The 23,277-nt window shown below is 37.7% G+C and overlaps 2 protein-coding genes across 2 annotated transcripts in view; one reads left to right on the plus strand and one right to left on the minus strand.

The window, feature by feature from the left end:
* Positions 1-3: 3 nt before the first annotated feature.
* PPWD1 (peptidylprolyl isomerase domain and WD repeat containing 1) lies at positions 4-13,308 on the minus strand. The gene is made up of 11 exons (XM_057389630.1): positions 13,126-13,308; positions 11,781-11,883; positions 11,073-11,173; positions 9,764-9,884; positions 7,348-7,795; positions 6,600-6,790; positions 5,947-6,136; positions 4,757-4,938; positions 2,139-2,220; positions 1,380-1,562; positions 4-424 (listed from the first exon to the last, which is right to left on the minus strand). Exons 1-11 carry the CDS (start codon positions 13,274-13,276, stop codon positions 281-283), a joined length of 1,896 nt encoding a protein of 631 aa, XP_057245613.1. The 5' UTR covers positions 13,277-13,308; the 3' UTR covers positions 4-280.
* The window catches only part of CENPK (centromere protein K), a 21,014-nt gene continuing 11,040 nt past the window's right edge, over positions 13,304-23,277 (plus strand). The window contains exons 1-4 of the mRNA XM_057389631.1: positions 13,304-13,353; positions 16,075-16,173; positions 18,044-18,100; positions 20,455-20,527. Of these exons, the coding sequence (XP_057245614.1) occupies positions 13,351-13,353; positions 16,075-16,173; positions 18,044-18,100; positions 20,455-20,527 (232 nt within the window). The 5' untranslated portion in view covers positions 13,304-13,350. The remainder of the gene's footprint in view (positions 13,354-16,074; positions 16,174-18,043; positions 18,101-20,454; positions 20,528-23,277) is intronic.

Here is a 23,277-nt window from a genome sequence, read left to right on the forward strand (position 1 = left end):
GGTGAAGGTTTTTATCTTTAATTTTGCATAGAAGAAAAGCAAGAAAGACAGTAGACTTTCTAAGAAACATGCAGGTATTTTTACTTCAAAATACAAAGTTACCAGAAATACACAATTAGGGCACTTTAGGTACATTAAAAACAGCAGAACTGGTGATTGCTCTGTCCTGGTACTTACTAGATCTAGGAACTATCAAAAATGTTTGTTCTTTCTGTGTACCTTTCTGGGTACCGGATGCTCAGKTGATTTCCTACTTAAGATGGAACCTTCAATGCCTGCCTTATTTCACTGTTATATTAATGATGCTGATATCCTCATAGGGTTTGTCGGTTTTGGGATTGACTTTTACATTTGAGATTCTCTGAACAACTTCCATTCCTTTAGTCACCCGTCCAAATACACTGTGTTTGTTGTCGAGCCACGGCTGTTTGAGAGTACAGGAGGAGAAAAAAAAGCTTCTTAAAACAGAAAGCAACATCTTAGGTACCAAACCAAAAAGATTTGTGTGTCCAGACTATGGAACCTACCACTATGTAAATATTAGCATGTAAGTAARTATTAGAATGCAGCTAACACGTATTCATATGCATTTGAACTTACCTTTTCAATTGTTTTCCTAAGTACTACAAAGGTTACATTCTACTAGTGCAGTAGCATTGTACAGGTTATTTTRAAGTATATTCACAGAAATGTTGTGTCAGTCTCTCTGTTTCATGGTATTTTTCACAGARGAATTTCAAGTGCCAGTTCAGAATACCTTTTAATTCAGTGTTCATACAGTACGCCCAATGTGAATATAGGCACTGATACAACTTAGTAAACCTCAAAACTATGGSAGATGGGTGGGKTTTTTTTTTTAAAGACACATGACTTTGAAGGAAGTACTGTAGAAGTACTTCTAAATGTTAGCTTKAAGGATTTGGATTTTACCTCATATATTCACATACCAAAATTTATTGTTGGCTCCAAACTTAGGTTAAATGGAATTCTCAAACCTGAACCCTGCCTCCTTTTTGCATCTGCAAATTGGCAATATTAAGGAGACATTCTGGCACCATATCCAAACCCCAAAGAATCTAAGCAATACCTAGGTTTCTATCAAGTTTAAACCAATATTAAGATACTCTAGTAATACGTAATTGCAAACATGCCTAAAAATTTTATGCCATCCTTACTCYATTTAAGGCAACAAGCCTCTTGAACACAACTGATAGAAAAATATTTCTCTTAACGGATAGTTTCAGTGAAGCCTATGCAGTACACATCATGTGCATCATTTGCAAAGTACTCRTGTGTTCCTTTTTCCATGAGAAAAATACAGGTTTTTTACTATCTATAAAGCCTCTCAAGCCTYAAATTGAGCTTTAAATGTTACTTACAGTAGGCACTACTGTTATAAAAAACTGGGATCCATTGGTATTTGGTCCTGCATTAGCCATGCTGAGTGTGTATGGTCTATCATGTCGTAAAGTTGAATGAAACTCATCTTCAAATTCTCCTCCCCAAATACTTTCACCTCCCATTCCTGTACCAGTTGGGTCACCAGTCTGAATCATGAAACCCTGCGCAGAAATTAAATATTATCAAATTATTGTACAGAATAAATAACCAGAAGTGTTATATGCCAGGTGACATTTCTTCCAACTTATTCAAACTTTTCAATAAAATGTGTTCAAATGTTGTGCATAAGGGACAAAGCATTTGAGGCTTTTTTATGTGTCTATCAAATACTTGTGAAAAAGCAAGGTTACTCACTGTTCCTGCTATTGAAGGACAGAAACCTACCTGTCTAACTTTAGCAAATTCTTAGGTTCTATCACTTGATTCTGGTGTGACAGAAATAAGAAGCCTTTCAAGAAAGGCCTTCTGACATGAAATCAAGTTTTAATTCAAGCAGGATAACTGAAATTATCTTTCAATTTTCAGTTTTCTGCCACCCTATCAGTTGCAGAACAACTTTGACAAATTTAGTAAGTGACAAAGCTGTTTAAAACATCAGAGTTGTTCTGATTTTACAGGGAACTCTACAGCCAGTCCAATAATCCTGTTTGTAACAAAAGGGAAATGGAAGTGTTAAGAGGACTAACCACCACAGTACATTATCTAAATTAACATAAAATTAACATGTTGCAAGTTACCTTGATGATACGGTGAATTATGTGTCCATTGTAGTAACCATTCCTGCTGTGCACGCAGAAGTTTTCCACTGTTTTGGGGCACCTAAAATCATGCAACAAAACACAGGCTACTATCATATTTGTCTGGTGACAAGACCACAAAGATTTCAGCTGGGACTAAGATGCTGTTGTGCTGTGCAGTATTTCAGTACACTGTATGAAAGGATTGCACCAAATAAGGAAAAAACAAATCTCCACTTCCTCAAACCCAGAGCTGAAAGCAAAAAGCCTTTGATGCACAAAGTTGCATGATCACCCAGACAGGCAGCAGCAGTGCTGATAATACAGGGATGTTTTAATTGTTGCTGAGCAGCATTTATGAACCATGGAGGCATTTTCTGCTCCTCATCCTACCCCACCAGTGAGGAGGCTTGGGCTGTAGAAGGAGTTGAGACGGGACACAGCTGAGACAGCTGAACCCAGCCAACCAGCAGGATGCCCCATTCCACATGGCATCATGTTCAGCACGTAAAAGCTGGGGAAAAAAAAACAGGGGACATGCAGAGTAATGCTGATTTGCCTTCCCAAGCACCCACTACATGTGATGGAGCCCTGTTTTCTTGTAGATAGTAGAATACCTGCCTATTTACATTCCTTGTTTTGCTATGCTTGCATGCTTTTTCTTTCCTTATTAAACTGCCTGCACCTCATCTCACAAGCATTCCCACCAAGGGGGACATGAGCAAGTGGTTCTTGGGGATTTAGTTGCTGCCTGGCATTAAACTGAGTGCCAGAAACCAAATCTATCTCCTCAAGGCCTAGTACAAGATACCACTGACTAGGTTCCCCAGTTTCCTACCTGCAATACTCATTTTGAAGATAACTATGTTTGCTCTACAAGGAGAAAGTTGTTCACTCTACACTACTTTTAAGATATATATGCAAATGTGTCAAGTGTTGCATGCAAGAAGTAAAAACATAAAAACAAAATGTTTTAAGATTCTAGAACTCATAGTCAGAAGTGTCAGTTATTCTTCTCTGAAACTACTTGCCAACATTGGGGAAGAGATGGAATCTTATTGTTGATGGAATAAAAAGGGCCAACCACTTCACCTTTGTGTTTTGTTACTTCTAAGAGTTACTACCAGAGTGGAATTTTTTTCACGATGGCTCCTCAGTTATTTTTACAAAAAGGAGTTTTTTTTACAAAAAGCAGCCAGAGTAGATCTACCCTGATAGCTTCACACAGTCACACATTTTCACAATAAGGAGAAAATGGCCAAGTTGAGTCCACAGCTGTAAAGTTACTCTACCCTAGCTGTGAAAAGGAACATTAGCTTGGGCTTTAGTGACACTCTAAGCTATCTTGTGAAAACACCATTGGCATAACTAATGGAAAAGACAAGATTATAGTCCCAGTTCTTGCTGAGCAGTACATAGTTATTCATAAATTTATTTCACAGACCAAAGAATTCAAGAGTGTATAGAGCCATATCCTACATGCTCTTCTTTAAAGTTTTAATCACATTAAAGAGATTTTAAATTTAAGCTCAGCTGGGAAAAAAATACTACAAGAAAAGACAAACCTAACAATAACCAACCCTGCTAGTACCGTATTTAATGTAAAATTGCATACAAAAGATTGCAGTGAAGCACCTTGCAACACTGTGCATGCAGATAGGATACACTGGCATAACTATTAAAAAAAACCAAAGAAATAATGTAATTTGGCCTGTCACTCACTGGCAAGAGCTGTACCATTATTGCAACCTATATGCTATAATTATGAATTCTAGAAACTAGAGCATGATGCAAGGAGACACTGGTGAAGACTACAATAAAAGTCTGGTGGCCCTACAGGGTAGACCTGAGGTRTTGTTGCCTTACCTGTGCTTATGACTAAAAATGAGTTTCTTTTCGGTGAAGCAAGGAGTACATCTGTGTGAATTAAGTTWCTATGTATAGCAATATGTTATATAAATATACTGTTAAATAACAGAATATTTGCAATTTTTTGCAAATCACAAAGRAGAGAGTATGACACACTGATTTTAGCACTTGTCATGCATAAAACTTTTCAATTCTACACCTAGTTTTGGATATACAGAACACTAGTATTATATGCTGGTGTAAATGTTATATTGCTTTTAACGGAGCTGGAATAACGGAGTACGCTGGCCACATTTGGAAGTTGCAAYTACCATTCTTCTGGCTTGCCCAGACCTACTGCCAAATCTACTGCTGTTGCCAACACCATCATTCTTTTTCAAGATCTATGCAAACAGCATTGCCTTACAATACACAGCTTACACAGAAGGGTACCATGACCTGTCCAAGAACAAAACTGAAAAAATGAATAGCCCCCCTGAACCAATAACTAAACAAACCTARATAAAATTTAAAAAACTCCTGTGCCTCAGACTGTTATTTAGACCTATTTTTACCCCAATTTATTTGTGTTTGTCAAGAGTCACATTCCTACCTTGGCACATTAAGAAACTGTCAGGAAATAAAGACAGTAAAAAAAAAAGGAAAAATAATAATTATTTCTAGCATGAGATATGTCTTGGATATAGCAACCACAMGGGATGGAAGAAAGCAACAAAACGAAAACAACAGAAAAACCAGCAAATACATACTCAACAGGAAAAAGCTTGATATGAATATCTCCCATGCTTGTGTGGATGATGGCACTGTCTGACACTCTTTTGGGACCTTCTGCCTGAGTGGCTGCCATGACCTCTTCTTTAGAAGGTTTCTCATTAAATACATCTCTGTCAGAATCTGCACTCTTTGTGTCTTCTGGTTCACGTTTAGTAAACTGAAGAATGGTTTTGCACAAAAGAACAGAAGGTTAACTGCTTTTTTTCTTTTTCCTCTTAAAATATRCACTGCTCTGCACCCAAAACATCAATATAATTATTTAACCTGCTGAACACCCAATTCAATTTGAAATGTACAAAGACAATTCATAGACAGTCTATCTCGCACTTCTGTTTTGTGTTACCAGCATTTCCAAAGTCACAATTTCCAGAACAGCTACATGCAAATCCCAGTAACTTTTCATAATCTGTTATCTTTAAACCTTCCCCCCTTTACAACAGCAGTCCGCACTAGTTCAGCATCTTTTCTTTAAAAAGAGCGGGGAATACCAGGTTSTTGTGCTATACTCAGACAAAATTGGCAGGTTTCATGCCAAAAATTTTAGTTGTGCTACAAAATTAAAATAAATTCTCTTATTCCAATACTGCATTAATATAAACCTATAGAAACCCAGCAAATTTAAGGCATAACAGACAGATCAATCTCTAACTTCTATGGATACCATCTCTCAAATCAACTACTAACCACTCTGAAATTGCTTATCCGTTTGGTTCCATCTCACCAAAAAAGCAAATTGTGAACAGGAACATGACTCCTGTCTTTCTTGATTGCCTACAATGTCCTCARTGTTACCAAGTCTTGATGCTGGTCTGAACGTTTTTTTTTTCTATTGTATTTTTAATTCATACGGTTAATTAATGTTTCTTTGTAAGATCTGTTAGCTTTTTTAAAAGTTCTTGATTTTTTTTCAATTACAATGAAATGATATCTTCCTAAGGGAGTAAAAATTCATTAAAAATTACAGTTGTTTCTAGCTAATGTATTGATAATTCAAGACAAAAAGTTCTAGCATGTGCTTGCAATATAAAGGGACTCCTTTGTAAAAGCTGTGTTTGCAACTACACAAGACAAAATGCACTAGAAAGGTGCAAGAAGGAAACCAAAAAACAATGTAGAGAAAACATCAATAAAAGAATGGAATTACTTAAACAGAAACCACACATACCATGTAAAACCTATTTTTTTTAAAAGCTGTGCAGATTACTGTTGGATCTGCCTGGATATTCTGGAGAACAGGATTTTCAGATGCCTTCATCTCTATAGTGATCGCAGCACGATGTTTCTTTGCTACTCCTTGGAACAAAGCCAGTTGCATCATTCTGATATTCTCTTGTTTTCCCAATATACGAATACACCTGAAGTACAAGATGTAAAGATGTGGAACTATCAGCTGCTCACAGTCAGAGAATGTCTCCTTTCTGACGTAATACTCTCTCAAAATCATTACTTGTCATTTTCATGATGTTTCTCTATTCAAACTTGCCACCTTAATTTACCAGTCAGCCTCCTTACGTAATAAAATCCCAACTAAATGGTTCACCTTTACATTATTCCATCCAATTAGCCAGAGATTGATTAAACATTTTAGTACACATGTGCTCGCCWTGTTTTCTCCTCATGTGACTAAGCCTTAAAGTGCAACAACTCTTTACAAAGAATGAGAGTATCTTCTCTAYAGTCGAATGCAAGGCTCCCAAATAACAACACAAAAAGATTAGATACCTCCACAGTCATACCAAATTTTAAATATGCTCTTCATTTGACAGAATAAAGACTTTAAAACAGAAATTTATCTCAATATATGTCACTGGAACTTACCTATTAGTCTCTACATTTATGACCTTAATGCCCAACATTGTTCCATAGAGAACGAAGTGTCCAGTTTCATCAAAAATGATATTAATTAATCTTACTGCATCCACTTTCTCCAGCTCACGCTCAACAGCCATACGTCGGCCAAACTCCATGTCAGGCAGCTGTTGTCTCATCTGCTGAAGTTCAGTAAACATCTACAGAAAAAAACCCAGCACTACTATATTAACATATTTGAAAACTTTTATCCAGTAAAACACTGATTGACATGATTACAAAATATGAAATTCAAGTGAGATTACTCCACTCAAASTTAATTGAAGGATTTAAATAAATACAAGTAATACTCTATTTTAATGACATAACAGGCATTTTGTAGGTTAGGCCTAGGCACACAAAAGTGTGCAATTTTCCAACAAATTCCTTAGAAGGTGACATATTTAATTCATTATTACGATGTTATTTGAAATGGGCATTTTCCATTATTGCTTTCTAGTAAAATGTAATGTAGCAGTATGAAAACACAGATCAAAATCAATGTCTGTATTTCASTATGTAGGTAACATAATCAGTAAGAACTGAATTTGGGGAAAAGCAATCTAAAAGACACAGTAAGAGAATATGGAAGGCCTTTTTTGCAAGAAAAGGAAGATTGCCTTTAGGGAAAAATGATAGCTTAGGTAAATGTGCTGGCAAATAAATTCAAGTAAGTACAGAAAACGTTTCAAAGAAAGAGAAACAAGACGAAACTCACACTCAGAGATTCATCAAAGACTCTCATGAGCTTCCCCGTCAGAAAACGAAAAATTCTAACTTTTCTATCAGACCCAAGAGTGGCCATTTTCTTGCCATCAGGTGAAAAACTTATACTGGATGGGTAAGCCTTGCATTTAGCAAATTCATACAGATCAGTATCTGTTTTATATTCCCAGTTCACATTCTTGGGAAATTTATATTCATGAGGAGTACCAGTCCAGTACTCGATCATTCCAGACTTGTCAGAAGACACAACTGCTTTGTAGACAGGGTTCAAGCGTATCTGAGTAAGTGGGGACATATGGAGCTTATCAAAAACATGAAGTGGCTGGTTATTTCCTCGTCCATCATATATGAATATTTTTCCTGTGCTTTTCTCAGATGTTGCAACAGAAGATATGGCATCTCCAGGGCAATATACCCATTCACACTGGCCAGGGTGGTAGCTGCAACAAAGAGTAGAAAGAAAAAAAAAAAAAAAAAAAAAAAAAAAAAAAAAGAATGGTTTTAATTAGATAAGCTATGCTGTAAACTTTAAATTGGACATCAGAAGCAAATTTTAGTATTGCTAATACATATCTTACTAATATTCAGCATATGACAGACAAGCTTTTCCAAGAAATACCATTCAGCGGACAACTACCAATTTCTGTTGTTGCAATATTATTTTATAAAGAAGCTGTGATAGTCCAAGCAGAAAGTGGGTAAAAAGGAGGAATAAGGATGGAAATCCAGGTAAAGAGCCCAAGCGGCATTGATGATTACTACTCAACTTCTATGCATCAATACCATTTCTCTTCCATCTGTTAACTGAGTAATGACTCAGTGGAAATGAAGACAGCTGCACTTCTGCCAAACACTTACAGAAATGTTCAACTAGATCTTACAAAAAAAACCCCACACAAAACAACAAAAACCCCAAGAACTGATATAAACAAAAATAAGACAATTCCCCTATATTCAATAAGGGTTGTGAATGCATTTAAGAAGGAATTCATTTGCTACTTGCAAAAGCATACTCTACAAATAAAATAAGCCAGAGATACAGTCAAGAATATAAATTAGGTCTGTTTGAAAGTTTGTAGGCAAAGATTCTAAAAACCAGAACTCAAACGAAATGGCAAATATAAAAAAAAAATTACAGTCTCCATAGGACACTCATGTTGAGTACCTTTTAACAAATCAATGTAGCAGATACTGAAAGACTGATGATATTCTGACATGACAAACACTAATAATTTGGATTTTCAATGTCTGTTGGTAAAGASAAACACTTTGTCTCAGGTTCATTAGAAAGAACAGGAACAAATAAATAAATATGATGTCTCTGCAGAAACAGTCAACCTTCTCCAGATCACTGATGAAAGCACAAAGTGTGGGGATTTGCAAAGAGCCACACTGCATTATTAGCAAGAATTATATTATTAGCAAGATCTGCAGATGTGGGGTGTTTTTTTTTAATATTGTTTTTCTTTTTCTATAATTTTACCAATTACGTAGTAACAGTACAGGGCTGCTAAGTCAAAAACCAGCAAAACCAAAAGATTAAGCCTAACTGGAATTCTTCCAGAGCTGACAGCCAAAAGGAATCAATACCTATAGGTGAAGTACATTACCTGGAGCATGATACTAAAAATATAACTAGCAAAGCAAATAGCATAAGCTTTTATTAGATGTGCCTATGTAAATTTTTTCCCTGGCTTTATACTTCTATTCYGTTTCAATATTAACCAGTACATAATAGACTATGAAAAGTATGTTTTCCAATTCTAAAACACTTATGGATGAATTAGTATTCCTACTGTTCTTGATGCAGCATTCATTGATCCTCCAGCCTTTCAAATCCACCATTTCAAAGTGTGGGGTGGTTTTGTTTTTCTCTGGTATTGTTACAATTCCAGTAATATCCATTCCTATTTCTCCCAGATCCTTTAGCTATGTACTGTGTAACTACAGAAATGCTACAAGATTAAAGAAAACAACAATAGTACTTTTAATGGAAGAAGGAGATTGTATCCCTATGACAACAAATAAGACAATAACAGACAGGCCAAATCCCTTCTCTAATGGAACTATTAGTGAACTGCAATTTTGAAATTCAGTGCCAAGCCAMAGAAAAAAAATTATGCCTAGCTAAATACTTGAAGAAACACCACATCTTTGTGCAAAATATTCRACACCAAGGAAACGCCTTTCTTGCTCCTCTCTTCTACTGTTGCAGTTGCAATATTTTCTACTCAGTCAGGAGGTTTCCAGCCATTGGATTCATTTCAGATAATGCAATTTACTCAGCTTTATCTGACTGCGGCATGGGGGAACAGAAGGAACTCAAAACCCCCTGCTGATTTACCTCTTAGCAAAATAACCCCTACTTACAATCTCAAATGAATACTTCCAAGAACCAAGTAACTTACCCAAGTTTCAGCATGTTGATCATGTCAAAGTTGACTACATCAAACACTTTCATTGCTTTGTCATCTCCAACTGAACAGAATAATGCCCCCTCTGAACTAACAGCAATACTCTCAATAACACCTGTGAATTAAGTTGAGACACTATTAAGAAACAGGAAAGAAAATCTTTCATTTCAGTATTACACAGGGATGAAACTAGTTTTAAACTTGTTTCCCAACCATTCCGTCACCTTTTTCACTTGTAACTCTACCAGACTTCAATGAACTATTAAAAAAAAAAATTAACAGAATAAAACTTTGTATCATATCAGTGTTTAGACTCAGGTATGTGATAAAGACCAATTTACCATACATATAAGTGAAAGATTATAATGGCAATTAGTTTAGTTTAAAATGTTGATTTTACAAAATTTAGAACATTATGATGGGATAAAGGTCATGTGCTCCTCACCTTGCAACTCKCAACTGGATGAAGACAGCAGAACCCAGACTATTATACACACAATACCCAAAATTACTCTGCAACTGAGCCTTCCACAAATCTCTCAAAATGCTGATTTTTGCATGGTAGGTTTTGTTCTCATATTTTGCTTCTGTATATAATGAGAAGCTCACAGTTAAGATCAACAACCTACTTGAATATTTCTTGTAACTCTAAAAAGTACTTTTGCTACCTATTATTAAATTTTTTTCTTACTGYAACATTCTCCATATCAAACTGGATTTTTTCCTTCAGGCATATTGTAATTTCGAATTCCATTGAGAAATTCATTTTCTATCCAGCCTATTTAAAGCTCAGCATAGTGTTGAAGAGCTTTGTGTGCTTATTAGTTCAGAAAATTGCATTAAAAAAAAGTTTTTCTTAATTGCAATCTAGCTGATAGTTACAACAACAATGGAAACTTTACAGGTACAGTAATTCCAAATTAAAACAGTCACTTTTTTCCATATTGCAAGGGTAAAAAATAAAAAGAGATTGAAGTACCCTTATTTAAAGCAACATATTTTTAAAGTTCTCTGGATTTTTTGAACCCTTTGGTGTATATTGTTCACTTACGTCCCAGATATTCTCCTCACAGGCAATGCAAAGGATGTAGGGGAYCTCTGAAAGCAGAATCCCACATGATTCATTCTCATCCTATCCCTAATGGAGCTTGGGTGCAAAATGTGAATAAAGGAAGATAGGCAGATATAATTTAATCTCTGCACTCAGAAACACAGAATCTCTCTATTTACACTCTCTCTTCAAACAACAAAGAACAAGGAAGAGCAGAAAGTGAGGACTTTTAAAGAAAGAGCGACTTCTCACCCAAGTGACTTCGGAAGTGTTTGACAAATTCAATCCCCTCTTCTATTTTTTTCCAGAATTTTACATGTCCATCATGACTGGCTGTTATGATAAAATCTGTCCTACAATTACAAAAAAAAAATAAAAACAAGAAAACAGATACACACATTATACACCTTCCCACTGGTCAGCAATTTGCACTATAATTAATGCTGTGCAGAGAATACAATTTCAAGAAATTACTGTGACAGTCTGTCTAAATGGGTATTACAACTCCTGGAAATAAACAGGTATTTTAAGTGCATTCTGGATTAACCCATGAAAAGCCACAGCCTAAATGGAAGGAACATATAACACYTTTTGAATATGAAAATGTAACTCCTATTTTAATTGTTTGATTTGAGCATGTATGTGTATGTGTGAGTGTCTGTGTCTGTGTGATCTCTGCAGCTCTGGTAAATGGTATTTCTTCAGAGGCAGTCTGATCTTACTCCTGTAYTTAGTGCACATTTTTATAAGGATTTTAAGACTTTCCTTTACTCTATACAAACAATTTTTATCTTGCTTCTAGGTAAGCCATTTAAGTTTCAAACAAACCCCTACCACCTTTCAAATAGTATCTCAGCACACTGTAACTTTTCATTATAAAACTTTGACAATGTAAAATTGTTAGCATACACAAAAATACATCCCTGACAAAGAAATACAATGGAAAACAAAAATACTTACTTAGTACATGCTACGTGTGTAATAACATCTCTGTGCATGTAACTACGTTCATACATCGAAGCTGACGGCAGATTTTCAAGATAAACATGTTCAAATTCAAGAACTACAYAGAATAAGAAGAAAAATCAGGAATTTTATTTGTTTTATAAAGGTATATCAAGCTTCTGTTCTCTTTCACTGATCCTTGTATTGCTTACTCATATTTTAGTCAAAAACATGCAGGATTTTGTGTATACAGAATTAAAGGGCTTTTAGCTTTGCATTCAGTCTCACACATTTGCCCTGGACTAAAGCCACTCAAATGCTGCTTTAGCTCATACTGTTCTTCTCTTTTAAAGCAACTGTTACCTCAGCTGTCTTAATTATTTTTTTTTTTTTTAAATCAATCACCAGTTTTTAAGTTACTGCCAGAAAACAGAGAGTCATCTGCACTTCATTCTAAAACCACATGTACCCCTGGGTTTTTTAAGAGATTTGTGGCCCCACACAGGTTTTATAGTTTAAATTCTAAGTGCTGGTACCCACTTATTTCACTGTTTAACTGGCTGACCTAAAMTAATCTGATTTTGAGTTTTGTCTCTGATTTTCAGATCCTACTTGTTAATACCTGTGTAATGGCATTTTTTCCTGAACCTGCAGGTTTATATCTGCTGAACTTTGTCAAAGTCACATTTACACTGATATCCAGAGAGGTGGGATTTGCTGCACACCTCAATACCACATGCCAAAATACAACCTAGAGAGCTCTTACCCTGAAAAGTGTCCTCCACATAAAGCATAAACCAYAGAATCATAGAACGTTAAGGCTGGAATASGCCTTAAAGACCATCTAGTTCCAAGTCCCCTGCCATGTGCAGGGACACCGCCCACTAGACCAAGTTTCTCAAAGTCTTATTCACCTTACCAGGGCTGGGGCACCGAAAAATCGCYGAGCAGCATGTGCCAGTATCTCACAATAAAGAATTTTTCCCCTATAACTAGTCGGAATTTCTCCTCTTTCAGTTTGCATGCATTACTCCTTGTGCAATCACTACAGCTCCTGTCGAATACTCACTCTCCGACTTCCCTGTAAGCCCCTTTAGATACCGGAAGGTTGCTATTAAGTTTCTATGTARCCTTCTCTTCTCCAGGCTGAATRGCCACAAATTTCTCAGCACCCTTGCCCTGTAATTCCGCACCCGAAGGGTTCCCTTCCAGCGTGGTTATTTCACACACGAGACAGTAATTCAGCATACGAGTTTCTGCCAGCCGCTTTCAGCTCATGGCCACTCCCGTCTTGAGGGGCCTGGTGGCGATCCCACCGTCCCGGACACCGCTCGGGGCAGGGCTCCGCTTCTCCCCTTACCTCTCCTCTTCTTGGCCTGCGCGGCCTCCCCCGGGAGCGGCCCGACCCAGCGCTCCTCCTCATCCTCCTCCTCGTCCGCTGCCGCCGGCTCCCCGCTGCCCGCCGCCACCTCCTGCTGCTTTCGCTTGCGCTCGGGCTCGGCGGCCGCCATGGTGCCGACGTCACGGGCGCGCCGGGCGCTGTGCGAGTGACGTGTGCCCGCGGAGCGGGCGGCGGGAAGCGGCCATGGTAGTAACGGGCGAGCGGGCGGCGGCAGCGGGCGGCGGGCGGCGGGAGGGTCCTGGGCGGGTCCCGGTGCTCGGGGGATCCCGGCGCTCCGATACCTCGGAACCGGGAGGGGGTCGCGGCCGCGGCCGCTGGAGTCGCGGGGCTGCTTTGCAGGGAGGACGCTGGCTTCCCGGCGGGGAAGGGGCGACGTTCACCCCTCGCCTGTGGGCAGGGATGTCCCGCCTCGCGTCCACCCGCCGATGTTGTGGTGCAGGAGTTGTTGTTGGGGGCGGGGGAGCTCCCTGTGTCATCGTTTTTGCGATGTTGTTTGTACCCTACCTATATTTTGCTTCCTAAGGTGCCTTCGTGACTCTCAGACCTGCTGTCACTTTCCTCTCCCCTCCCTGACCCTCTTTTCGCACTTTTTCATTTTGTGCTTGGTCACATGACACATTTCGCCTTCGTAATGTCTGTAAGTGCGTGAAGGGACAGTGCCAGGAGAATGGATTCAGGCTCTTTTCGGTGGTTCTCAGTAATGGGACAAGACGCACTGGGCAGAAACTGATGCACAAGAAATTCCATCTGAACATAAAGAAGAACTTTACGGTGCAGGTGACCGTGYACTGGAACAGAYTTCCCAAAGGGATTGTGGATCTCCGTCACTGGAGATGCTCAAGCACCATCTGGACACAATCCTGTGTCATATGCTCGAGGATGACCCTGCTGGATTAGGGAGGTTAGACAAGATGACCCACTGTGGTCCCTTCCAATCTGACCCATTCTGTGTTTTTTTTTCATAAAACTTTGGCTAGCATAGAGCCTACAGTTAGACTCACATGTATTTTTTACCTAATTATGTAGTCCTAAAACCAGGTAAGAGAGAATAACATGTTGAAACTGGAAGACATGAGTATTAGTGTCAAAAAAGCCTTCAATTTTCAAGTATGGTGTGAAAATACAAATGTAATTTAACCATACTGAAATAGGGAAAACCGCAAGSTACAAGAAAATAACATCCGAAGGTGACACTTCAGTGTGTATACTGTGTAGGGTAGTTGAGAGCACGGCATTAAGGACTGCAAGTCAGTTTGGCTTGTGTGAACCCTGTGACGTTTCCCAGTATGTTAATTTTGAAATGTGTGAAATCGACCTGGAAATTTATAGTCAACAACAATTGAGTCATTTAATCATTTTTGTGTGATGGCATATTTTCTGGCTTTCTCTTCAGAGTTTTATTTCACATAATGCTTTTATGGACATGAATTGTATCATTGCAGAGAACATGGAAAGAAATATTTTTTTATCCCACTCCCAAGACCCTTTTCAAATTTCTAAAGCATGCGGTTCTTTTTCTTTCCCTCTTTTTTTCTTCTCCCTCCTCACTATCCTCCCAGATCCTCTTTAATTGTCTCCTTTACAGTTTTTTTGTCTGAGAAAAAGCTAAGACTGCTTAATTTCTTTCTTAGTTTCTTCTGGGCAGTCTTTGCTTTAGCCATTTCAGAATTCTTAATAAATTATGTGAACTGGTTCTGTTTTATGTTATGGAGACATTCCAAGACTCTTAAGAAGGTAATGATTTTCATTTGCAAAAACTATGCTCATTAGTTCTTGTAAGATCATGGTAACTCAGATTTTCTAGTGTTCCAGGAGGACTTAGTATAGTAGTATTGGSTACCTATAAGTTCTCTAGTGTCATTCCAGCATCCAGTGAGATGTTTGATTTTCTTTCCTYGTCCACTCTGCTATGAGGTACTTGAACTTTGGAAGTACCAATTGAATATTTCACCAATTGAATATTTAAGTTGGGTTTTTTACATAGTTTTCTCTGATACTGCGTTTTTCTTTTGAAAAAGAACAAAAGATTGAGTTAGGATTTTGTGCATCATTAAGTGTAATGTAATTCTTCTTTTGATCTTTGTCTATTTTTGGTGTTTCTATTTAATCTCTGTATATGTGGTGGGCTTAGTGATCCACTAAGATATTTTTAAAGGCTTCCTGCATCTGGTACATCAAGCCTGCTGGTTGCTTTTCCTTGCAAAAAACTTTTGGCTCTTCTTATTTTTCCCCTCTTAATTGCTGATGTCATTCAGCTGTCTCTTAATTGGGATAACTAGGATGGAATTTCTGAATTTGTATGTGTTTCTTTCTGACSCAACAATTTATCAAAGTTTTTAATTTAACTTGGGTTGATTTTTCTTTTCCCTGTCAATGTGCTTTCTTTCCTTGGTTGTCTGTGTATCTTTCAGGTTCTTTCGTTTATTTTCTTTTCTTCTGTTTTTCATCTTTGGGGATGCTTTAATTTGTTAATTAAAAATATTCTGAATTCAAATGAAGGAAAAATAGATTAATCTATTTATTGACAGCAGACGTAACCACTTAAAAACTTTGCAGATATACGGAGATAAAGTGTCACGTGAGATTCTCTTATTGTTTCTATTTTAAAAGTTGTTCAAACACAAAAAACACCATTGCAGATAATCAAAGCAGTTATGAAAATTTAGGACTTTGTAATTCAATTTTGAAAGTAAATTATTAGCATCTTCTAGTTTTACTTAGTAATATAGTTAGCTGATTTTACATAATGACTGGGTGGTGTCTAGAACAGTAGGGGAGTTAACTAAAAGCTTTGGATGAAGGGAGTTTATTCTGTTAATAATTGATCTGAAGTGGCAGGTGTGATTTGGTAACCAATATCAGTGATTATAGATCTACTTGGTAACTGTTCTGTTTGCTTGTTAACAGGCTGATTGTTTATCAGAAATCACTAACGGAGCTGGTGATGTCAGTGCCAAGGAAGAACTCTTGGATGAGTGTGAAAGTATTTGGAGGCAGATGGAAGAGGTATGCTAATAAAAGTGATAGACCAGATTTATTATAAACCTTTTCTAGAATTATTTTGTTTACCATATGTTTGTACCACGCCTTCCAAAGAAACCACTTCAATAAAACCAAACCAACCAAACAACAACAACAAAGGAAAAAAGAAAGAAGGATCTTCAGAAAGATCAAAGGTAGAAGGGCTGGAAGGGGTGAGGAATTCCTTGTGGTGTCAAACTTAATTTACAGTGTGCTGATATTATGATTTAGTTAGTGTGGGACTACATGTTAAAATTATGGAAAATTAAACTATTTACTTGTGTTGTGGTAGTACCACCATACTGAGACCCTTTTCTCTTTARTCTCACAAAATATGAGATTCCAGGTCACAAGTACTTCGGGTCTTAAAGGAGAGAGAGAATAGGAGGAGAGAGAGGCATAGAAGGACAGTGATACTTGTATATGTTTATGCAACCTGACAGTTACATTGTCAGGGTTAAAATTTCTCCATATAGGGGGCAATGTGCTAAGAATAACACTTCAGGGCTGGTTATTTACAGGATTCCCAGAAAAGGTAAACTTTTATCAGTTCTGAGGGACTACTGTTCTTCCTATAAGATTCTTCTGAGTGTTAGATGAAATGTTAGTCATGTTCTAAATTACCTTTACAGAGTCTTAATTGTTTCACTCAATTTTGTATGGTGTTTACATGCTATATTATTTGCTTGAGTTCTGAGTTGTAGGTTCAAAACATTAAAATACCAGAAACTGGAGTAAAAGTATTTCCAAACTCAAAGTAGAACAGACAACTCACAATGCAATGATGTTACAGAACTGGATAAAAAAAGACTAATGTGATTTTATTTCTTGTTGATTATTCAGGTGAGTTCATTCACAAGTAAAGAGTGGCAGGGAATTCTGTGTGTAAGCTTCTGAAGTTTTGTTTGGCATTACTTCAGAGAACCTGAACTTTTGTTGACATTTTGAAATCAGAATTACTATTTTGAATTGAATTGATAATATTTTATATCTTGTATCTCATTCCCAGCATCCCCCAAATAATAGTTCCAAAAAAGAAGTCGTGTTATATTTGGAAGTTGCAAAGAACAGTAGGATTTTTATTATTTTGATTTTGCATCCTGGAAGCACTCATGTATTTCAGCAAAAGGTGTAAGCTAATAGTCATTTTATTTGCCCCTAGGTTACAGGGTTACATGAAATGTTCCAATGATTATGTGTCATCATGAGCAGTTTTTGTAGGAGAAATCCTATATAGTGTTCTGGTATCGAAACATTAACAACAGTGTTTGCAAAGTGCTGCTTAGTAATTCTGTTGCTTAATAGAATACATCCTSCTTTGTCATGGGACAGGTTAAATTGGTAACAATTAGAAAAAAAGGAAAGTTTAGCAGCTGTCTCCTATCTRTGCCTTGGATATTTGTGGTGCCGAGAATTTCAGACTGTATGTATATTTCATTGCAGTCATGGGAGCCATTTTGAACTGTATAGTATACTTCTCTAAATGATAYAAAACTAAAACTATGTATTTTAATGTGACTGCCGACTCTTTTCCCTGTTTCTCATGTTCTTCATCTGTTCAATGATTTTCCACATATGAACTTTTCCCTCATAACTTTCCTTTTTACCTTAATGATACATCTTTTTCTAGCTGCTACTTTTCTGCTTTTTGATTCATTAAGTTCCACTTTACTGTGTTGTGATTTCAAAATATTTCCTAATTTGCTCTTCTGGGGTAGGGTATGAGGGATGTGGTAGGATCCAAGTCAAAACTTTATTCCTTATTAAGAAAAAGTTTAGATTTCTAAGAATCGTGTTTTGTTTGTACAAAAAAGAAGAGTAAACAAACTCCGTGTTTTATTTCTTTTCTACCTAGTGTCAGAGCAAGCTGATGCTTCTAGGAACAGAGACACTGCAACAATCAGATGCCAAGGTAAGACAGTTGTTTGGTTTTGTAAAAATACTTAGTTTTCTGTTAAGATCGTAGAATCACAGAATGGCTTGGGTTAGAAAAAACCTTAAAGATCATCTAGTTCTAAACCCCTCTGGCATAGTCAGGAACACATTCCGTTAGATCAGGTTGTGCAAGTCCCATCCAACCTGGCTTGGAACCCTTGCCAACCTGGCATTTGCAGCTTCTCTGGGCAACTTGTTTCAGTGTCTCTGTGCTTACACAGTAAAGAATTCCTTCCTAATAGCTAATCTAAACCTGCCCTCTTTCATCTTAAGGCCATTTCCCCTTGTCCTAACACTRTGTGTTCTTGTAAACAGTCCCTCTCCTTTCTTTTAGGCCCCATTCAGGTACTGGAGAGTGCCATAAGGTCTCCTTGGAGCCTTCTCTGGGTTGAACAACCTCAGCTCTCCTTACCTGTCTTTATAGAAGGAGAGGGATCCTTTTCCAATCATCTTTGTGATTCTCCTCTGGAATTACGTGAGCAAGTTCACATCCTTCTTATGTTGGGGACCCCAGAGCTGATGCAGCACTCCAGATGGGGTTTCACCAGAGTAGAGGAGCAGAATCACCTCCCTTGACCTTCTGGCTGTGCTGTTTTTGATGCAGAGATTATGATTGGCTTTCTGGGTTGCAAGTGCATATGTCCAGCTTTTAATCCACCCGCATCCCCAAGTCTTTCTTGACAAGGCTGCTCTCAATCAGCCTGTATTGATACAGGGGGTTGCCCTGACCAAGGTATAGGACCTTATGCTTGGTCTTGTTTAACTTCAAGAGTTTTGTACTGGCCCATCTCTCAAGTCTGTCCCGGTGCCATGACTTTTCAAATATGATGAATAGTGGCTTTGCCACCTCACCTGCCAGTTGCCTCAAGGTGCATCTGCGATGGGCTTGATCCTRTGTGGCCACCAGTTGCCCTCTTAGCTGTTCACCATTCTCCTCCTCAGCTGGACAGGACAAAGGAATTATAACTGAAGCCTCACAGATCGAGATAAGGACAGGTTGTTTCCTACTAACATTGAAAAATTCAATTGATAAAAGACTATCATAGCCAGCGAAATGGGAGGAGAGAGGGTGTAACTTTGATACCTCCTTGGACTATTTCCYAATCAGTGCATATGTAATTTCTTCTTGTTAAATGTCATTGTTATGCTGTACTTCACCGCATCCTTCTGGGCACACTGTCYGTCTGTGGGATGAGCAGGTTCCCATTGTGCTGGGTGAGGACTGGTTAAAGGGCAGAGCTCAGGGGCTGCAGTGACTGGAGCTATACCTGGCTGATGCCCAGCGACCCGGGGTATTCCTCAGGGTGCAGTTCTAGGGACAGCTCTGCTCCGTGTTTATCAGTGCTCTGGGTGAAGGATTGGAATGTCCCATGAGCATGCTGGACTGTGCTGGACTTCTCCAGCAAATTGGACTGTGCTGTTTGCACTCTTGAGGGACAAGAGGCTTTGCAGTGGGATCTAGCTAGTTTAGAAAACTGGGCAATCATCAGTAGCGTGACATTTAATAAGGACAAATGATGGCTTCTGCCCCTAGCACCTAAGAGCAGTGCYGGGCACCAGGATGAAGTGGGACAGGAGTGGCTGTAGGGCAGCCCTGCAGAAAGGGATCTGAGGGTGCRGGTTGAGAGCAGCTCAGTGTGAGCCCTCAGGGGGACCGGGCAGCCCAGAGGGTAAATGGCATCCCAGGAGCCTCGAGCACGGCACTGCCAGTGACAGGAGAGGGGATTGTCCCGCTGTGTTCACTGCTGTGCAGCCTCCCTGCAGTGCTCAGCAGCTCTGGGCCCCACAATTTGAGAAGGTTGTGAGGGTCTTGGAGTACAGACGAGGAGGGAACAAAGGTGGTGAGAGGGCTGGAAGGCATGAACTGTGAGGAACTGCTGAGGACTTTGGGCTTCTCTGGTTTGGAGGGAAGGAACTGAGGGGTGACCTGATTCCTCTCTACTGCTTCCTCAGGGAAGTGGACAGAGAGGTGCTGATATCTTCTCCCTGATACCCWGTGATATTATATGTGAGAATGATTCAAAGATATGTGAGGGGGGTTACAGAGAGAACATTGGAAAACATTTCTTTACCTGTATGAATCTTCCTCTGAAGGACCTTCACAACTCAGCAAACTCTGACTGCTCATTTTCCCCTTTTGAAAGAATAATAGAAACATTTCTTGATCCCTGCAAGTGATTGTAAAATATTTTGAAGAATTAGTGTTCGATTGTAAAATGTTCTTTTGTTTTCTGCTATATCGACTTAACTCAATTTCTGTTCCATTCTACCTCATTTTATACCAATGCAACTCAACATACTTCAAGAGATACTTCTTTTCTTTGTACACAGCTTTCCTTGTTAATGATGCAATTGAAAGCTTTAACAGCAGATCATCGTCAGTGGGAAGCAAGAAATCCTGAAAGTAAGTAACTGTTTCCCTGTAAAGAATGCTTATATAAACTTCTGCAAAGTTTCTTTCATSTAGGCTGTGGGTATATGGAATGTCTGATTGTATTTTCATTCTATAACTACTTAAAAATTAAACTAAATTTAATGCTACTAAAAAAGCAGCATTTATGTTTCATTTCTTTATTATTTTTACACTTTCTAACTTGAGATTAAAAGTGAATTCCACTATAACTCAATAAAATGATTCTGTCCAAATAAATGCGTGATTCATACCACCATTCATCAGTCGGTTAAATGGAAAAGTAACTATTAGATCTCCTAACCAAATAAGAAAAGTTCGTTATGCTGTTACYCTCCATATTCTTTTCCATGCAATGTTTTTTCTTCATCTTTCATTTTATTTCCTTTTTAGAATATAACTATATTGGCAAATAATACTGTCTTCATTTTGTCTTTTAAGAAGCTGTTACATTTTTTTATCTTTGCAAGTATTGCTAATAAGCTAAGAATAATTTGCCTAGATTATTTTTAATTAATGCTTCACAAAGGTATGTTTTATTGTGATGTACTAGTTCAATCTTTGAATTACACCTTTAATGCTAAGCCCATTATACTCTAGTAAAATACCCATTTTGATTTAACAGGGGCTGGAGATTTCAGGTCAAGTTAAAGTCGTAAAAGACAATAAAATTTTATTTAAACAACACAGGAATCCAGAACACTTACTTGATTGCGAGAAGCACAAACCRCTGAGACTAGTGGTAGTTCTTGTATTTGTTAGGCATTATCAGTCAAAAGGTATGAATTCCTCAGTTCTTCAAAAATCTATTTGTAAGCACATAAGCATCAGTACTGACTAATTCCACTCTCTTGAAAGTCTGATGTGGCCAGAAATAAAACTGGAAATAATAGCATTGGAGAGCTAAGTGTGAGTAAAATAATKGTTGTTTTCTGATGTCCCATTTGGAGAATCCTAAAACAGTTAAGACTACACTATCATTAATATCCTGGTAGTCTCCTGTCAAGGACCTGTTAGCACCTGTCAATCCAGTAAAACTTCTAGTTAATCTTTAATTGATATATTGACTCATTTGAGTATTTTTATGCCAGTAGAAGCTTGGTTTTATAGTAGGCAAATGATAGTGGAAAATTATAGGAATGTGTTTTAGACAGCACATGGTGATTTCCAATGTATTGTCATTTAGCCGAATGGAAATGCCTTTTCAGATTGACGTTAGAGGCAGCTCTCCAGCTTCTTTCCAAGTCTGTGTACTTGCTGCATATCATCATCAAGTAAGAGAAGCTGAGAAAAGGTTTTTTTTTCTTTCTTATAAATAGATATTGTTGCTCTATTAAAAAGAATTCATAGTTAAGTGTTGTGAGCTTTACTCCAAAAAGTGTCAGCCTCAAAGGCTTCTGAGGTATGTAGACCAAAGGCATGTCATTGAAAGCATTTGGGACCTCCTGGTTCCTGGCTGCTGTTCAAGAATAAGCTGCTGGCTTAATGCAAATTAATTGAAAGCACTTAGTTTTTATCTGGGTAAAATACCTGAGGCTGTTAGATTTCCTTGCTATAGCATGTACACTAAACTGCAAGCTATTGGCTTAAAAATATCCTTGGCCTATTTTTATGGCTTGCTGGCTTCCTGTGTTCAACGATCCTTACTTCTTGCCAGATGATAATATTTCTTATTGGGAATCTTAATTTTGTAGTAGAGAAATTATCTATTTGTAATTAATACTTTGCAGCTGAATCTTTGCCTTTTTTGGCTGCCTTTCCAGTGGAAGAAAAAGAAGTTGCTGCTAAGAGTTTAAATAGAGTTATGGTGCTTGTGTGAAAATGAAGAGTCCACTTTGCTCACTTCTTTGACTTGGCTTCTTTCTACCTACTATTTGTTTTGAAGAGGAATTGCTTAATTCAAAACATTGTCTGATTTATCTAAGCGGAAATAGCAGAAATACTGATTTCATACAATTTATTAACAGAGCATGAATTTCAGGCTGTTGTTACTTTGGTTTCTGCTTTTAGTAGTGGCCAGTTCATTTCCTGTAATTGAGGGCCTGTCAACATTTCAATCTTAAACCTTATTTTCAGAGGTATAGCTTGGCAGCTCTACATTTTTTTTAGCACAGTATTGGCAAACAGACTTGAATTCACAATGCAAATTTCATTTTTGCAAAGCTTTTACTTTAGACTCTTTCTTTCTCGATTTCTGGTATTATTTATGTAGCTCTAGATCTGCTAAATCAGCTGAATTAAGACTTTTTTAAAAGCATTCGGCATATAAAAATAGAATTTAACTTTTACCTTTGCAAAATAAGGAATTGAAAGCAACCATATTTTAAACCATTTAAAACAGCTGTGGTCTCTGCATAATTTCTGTTTTTCTTTCCAAAATAACAGTATTCTGCCAAATATCTTTTTGTTCTATTTTAGTACATGTTTCTGTATAAACATGTGCRTAGTAGTTGCTTCTACATTCCTAGCATCTGGTAATATTTTGCTTAGTAATTGTACTGTGTATCACTAGGCAATTCTGTCTGACATTTGATTTTTGCAAGTATAGTGATACAATAGCTGAAAAAGATTCTGCTGATAGTGGATTGAGCAACTAGTAAATTTACATTGCATTTTCAGATCGGCATTGTTCCCTCACTAAATTACGGTTAATGATTTCTTTCCAAGGAAGATRGGGCCTTCTATTCTCATACTCACACAATATTGAGTGGAAAGCATAAACTCAAGACTAGGTAGCTAGAAAT

This window comes from Malurus melanocephalus, unplaced genomic scaffold (assembly GCF_030028575.1).
Source record: "Malurus melanocephalus ecotype Western Australia unplaced genomic scaffold, MMel_1.1 scaffold_18, whole genome shotgun sequence".
NCBI lineage: Eukaryota > Metazoa > Chordata > Aves > Passeriformes > Maluridae > Malurus > Malurus melanocephalus.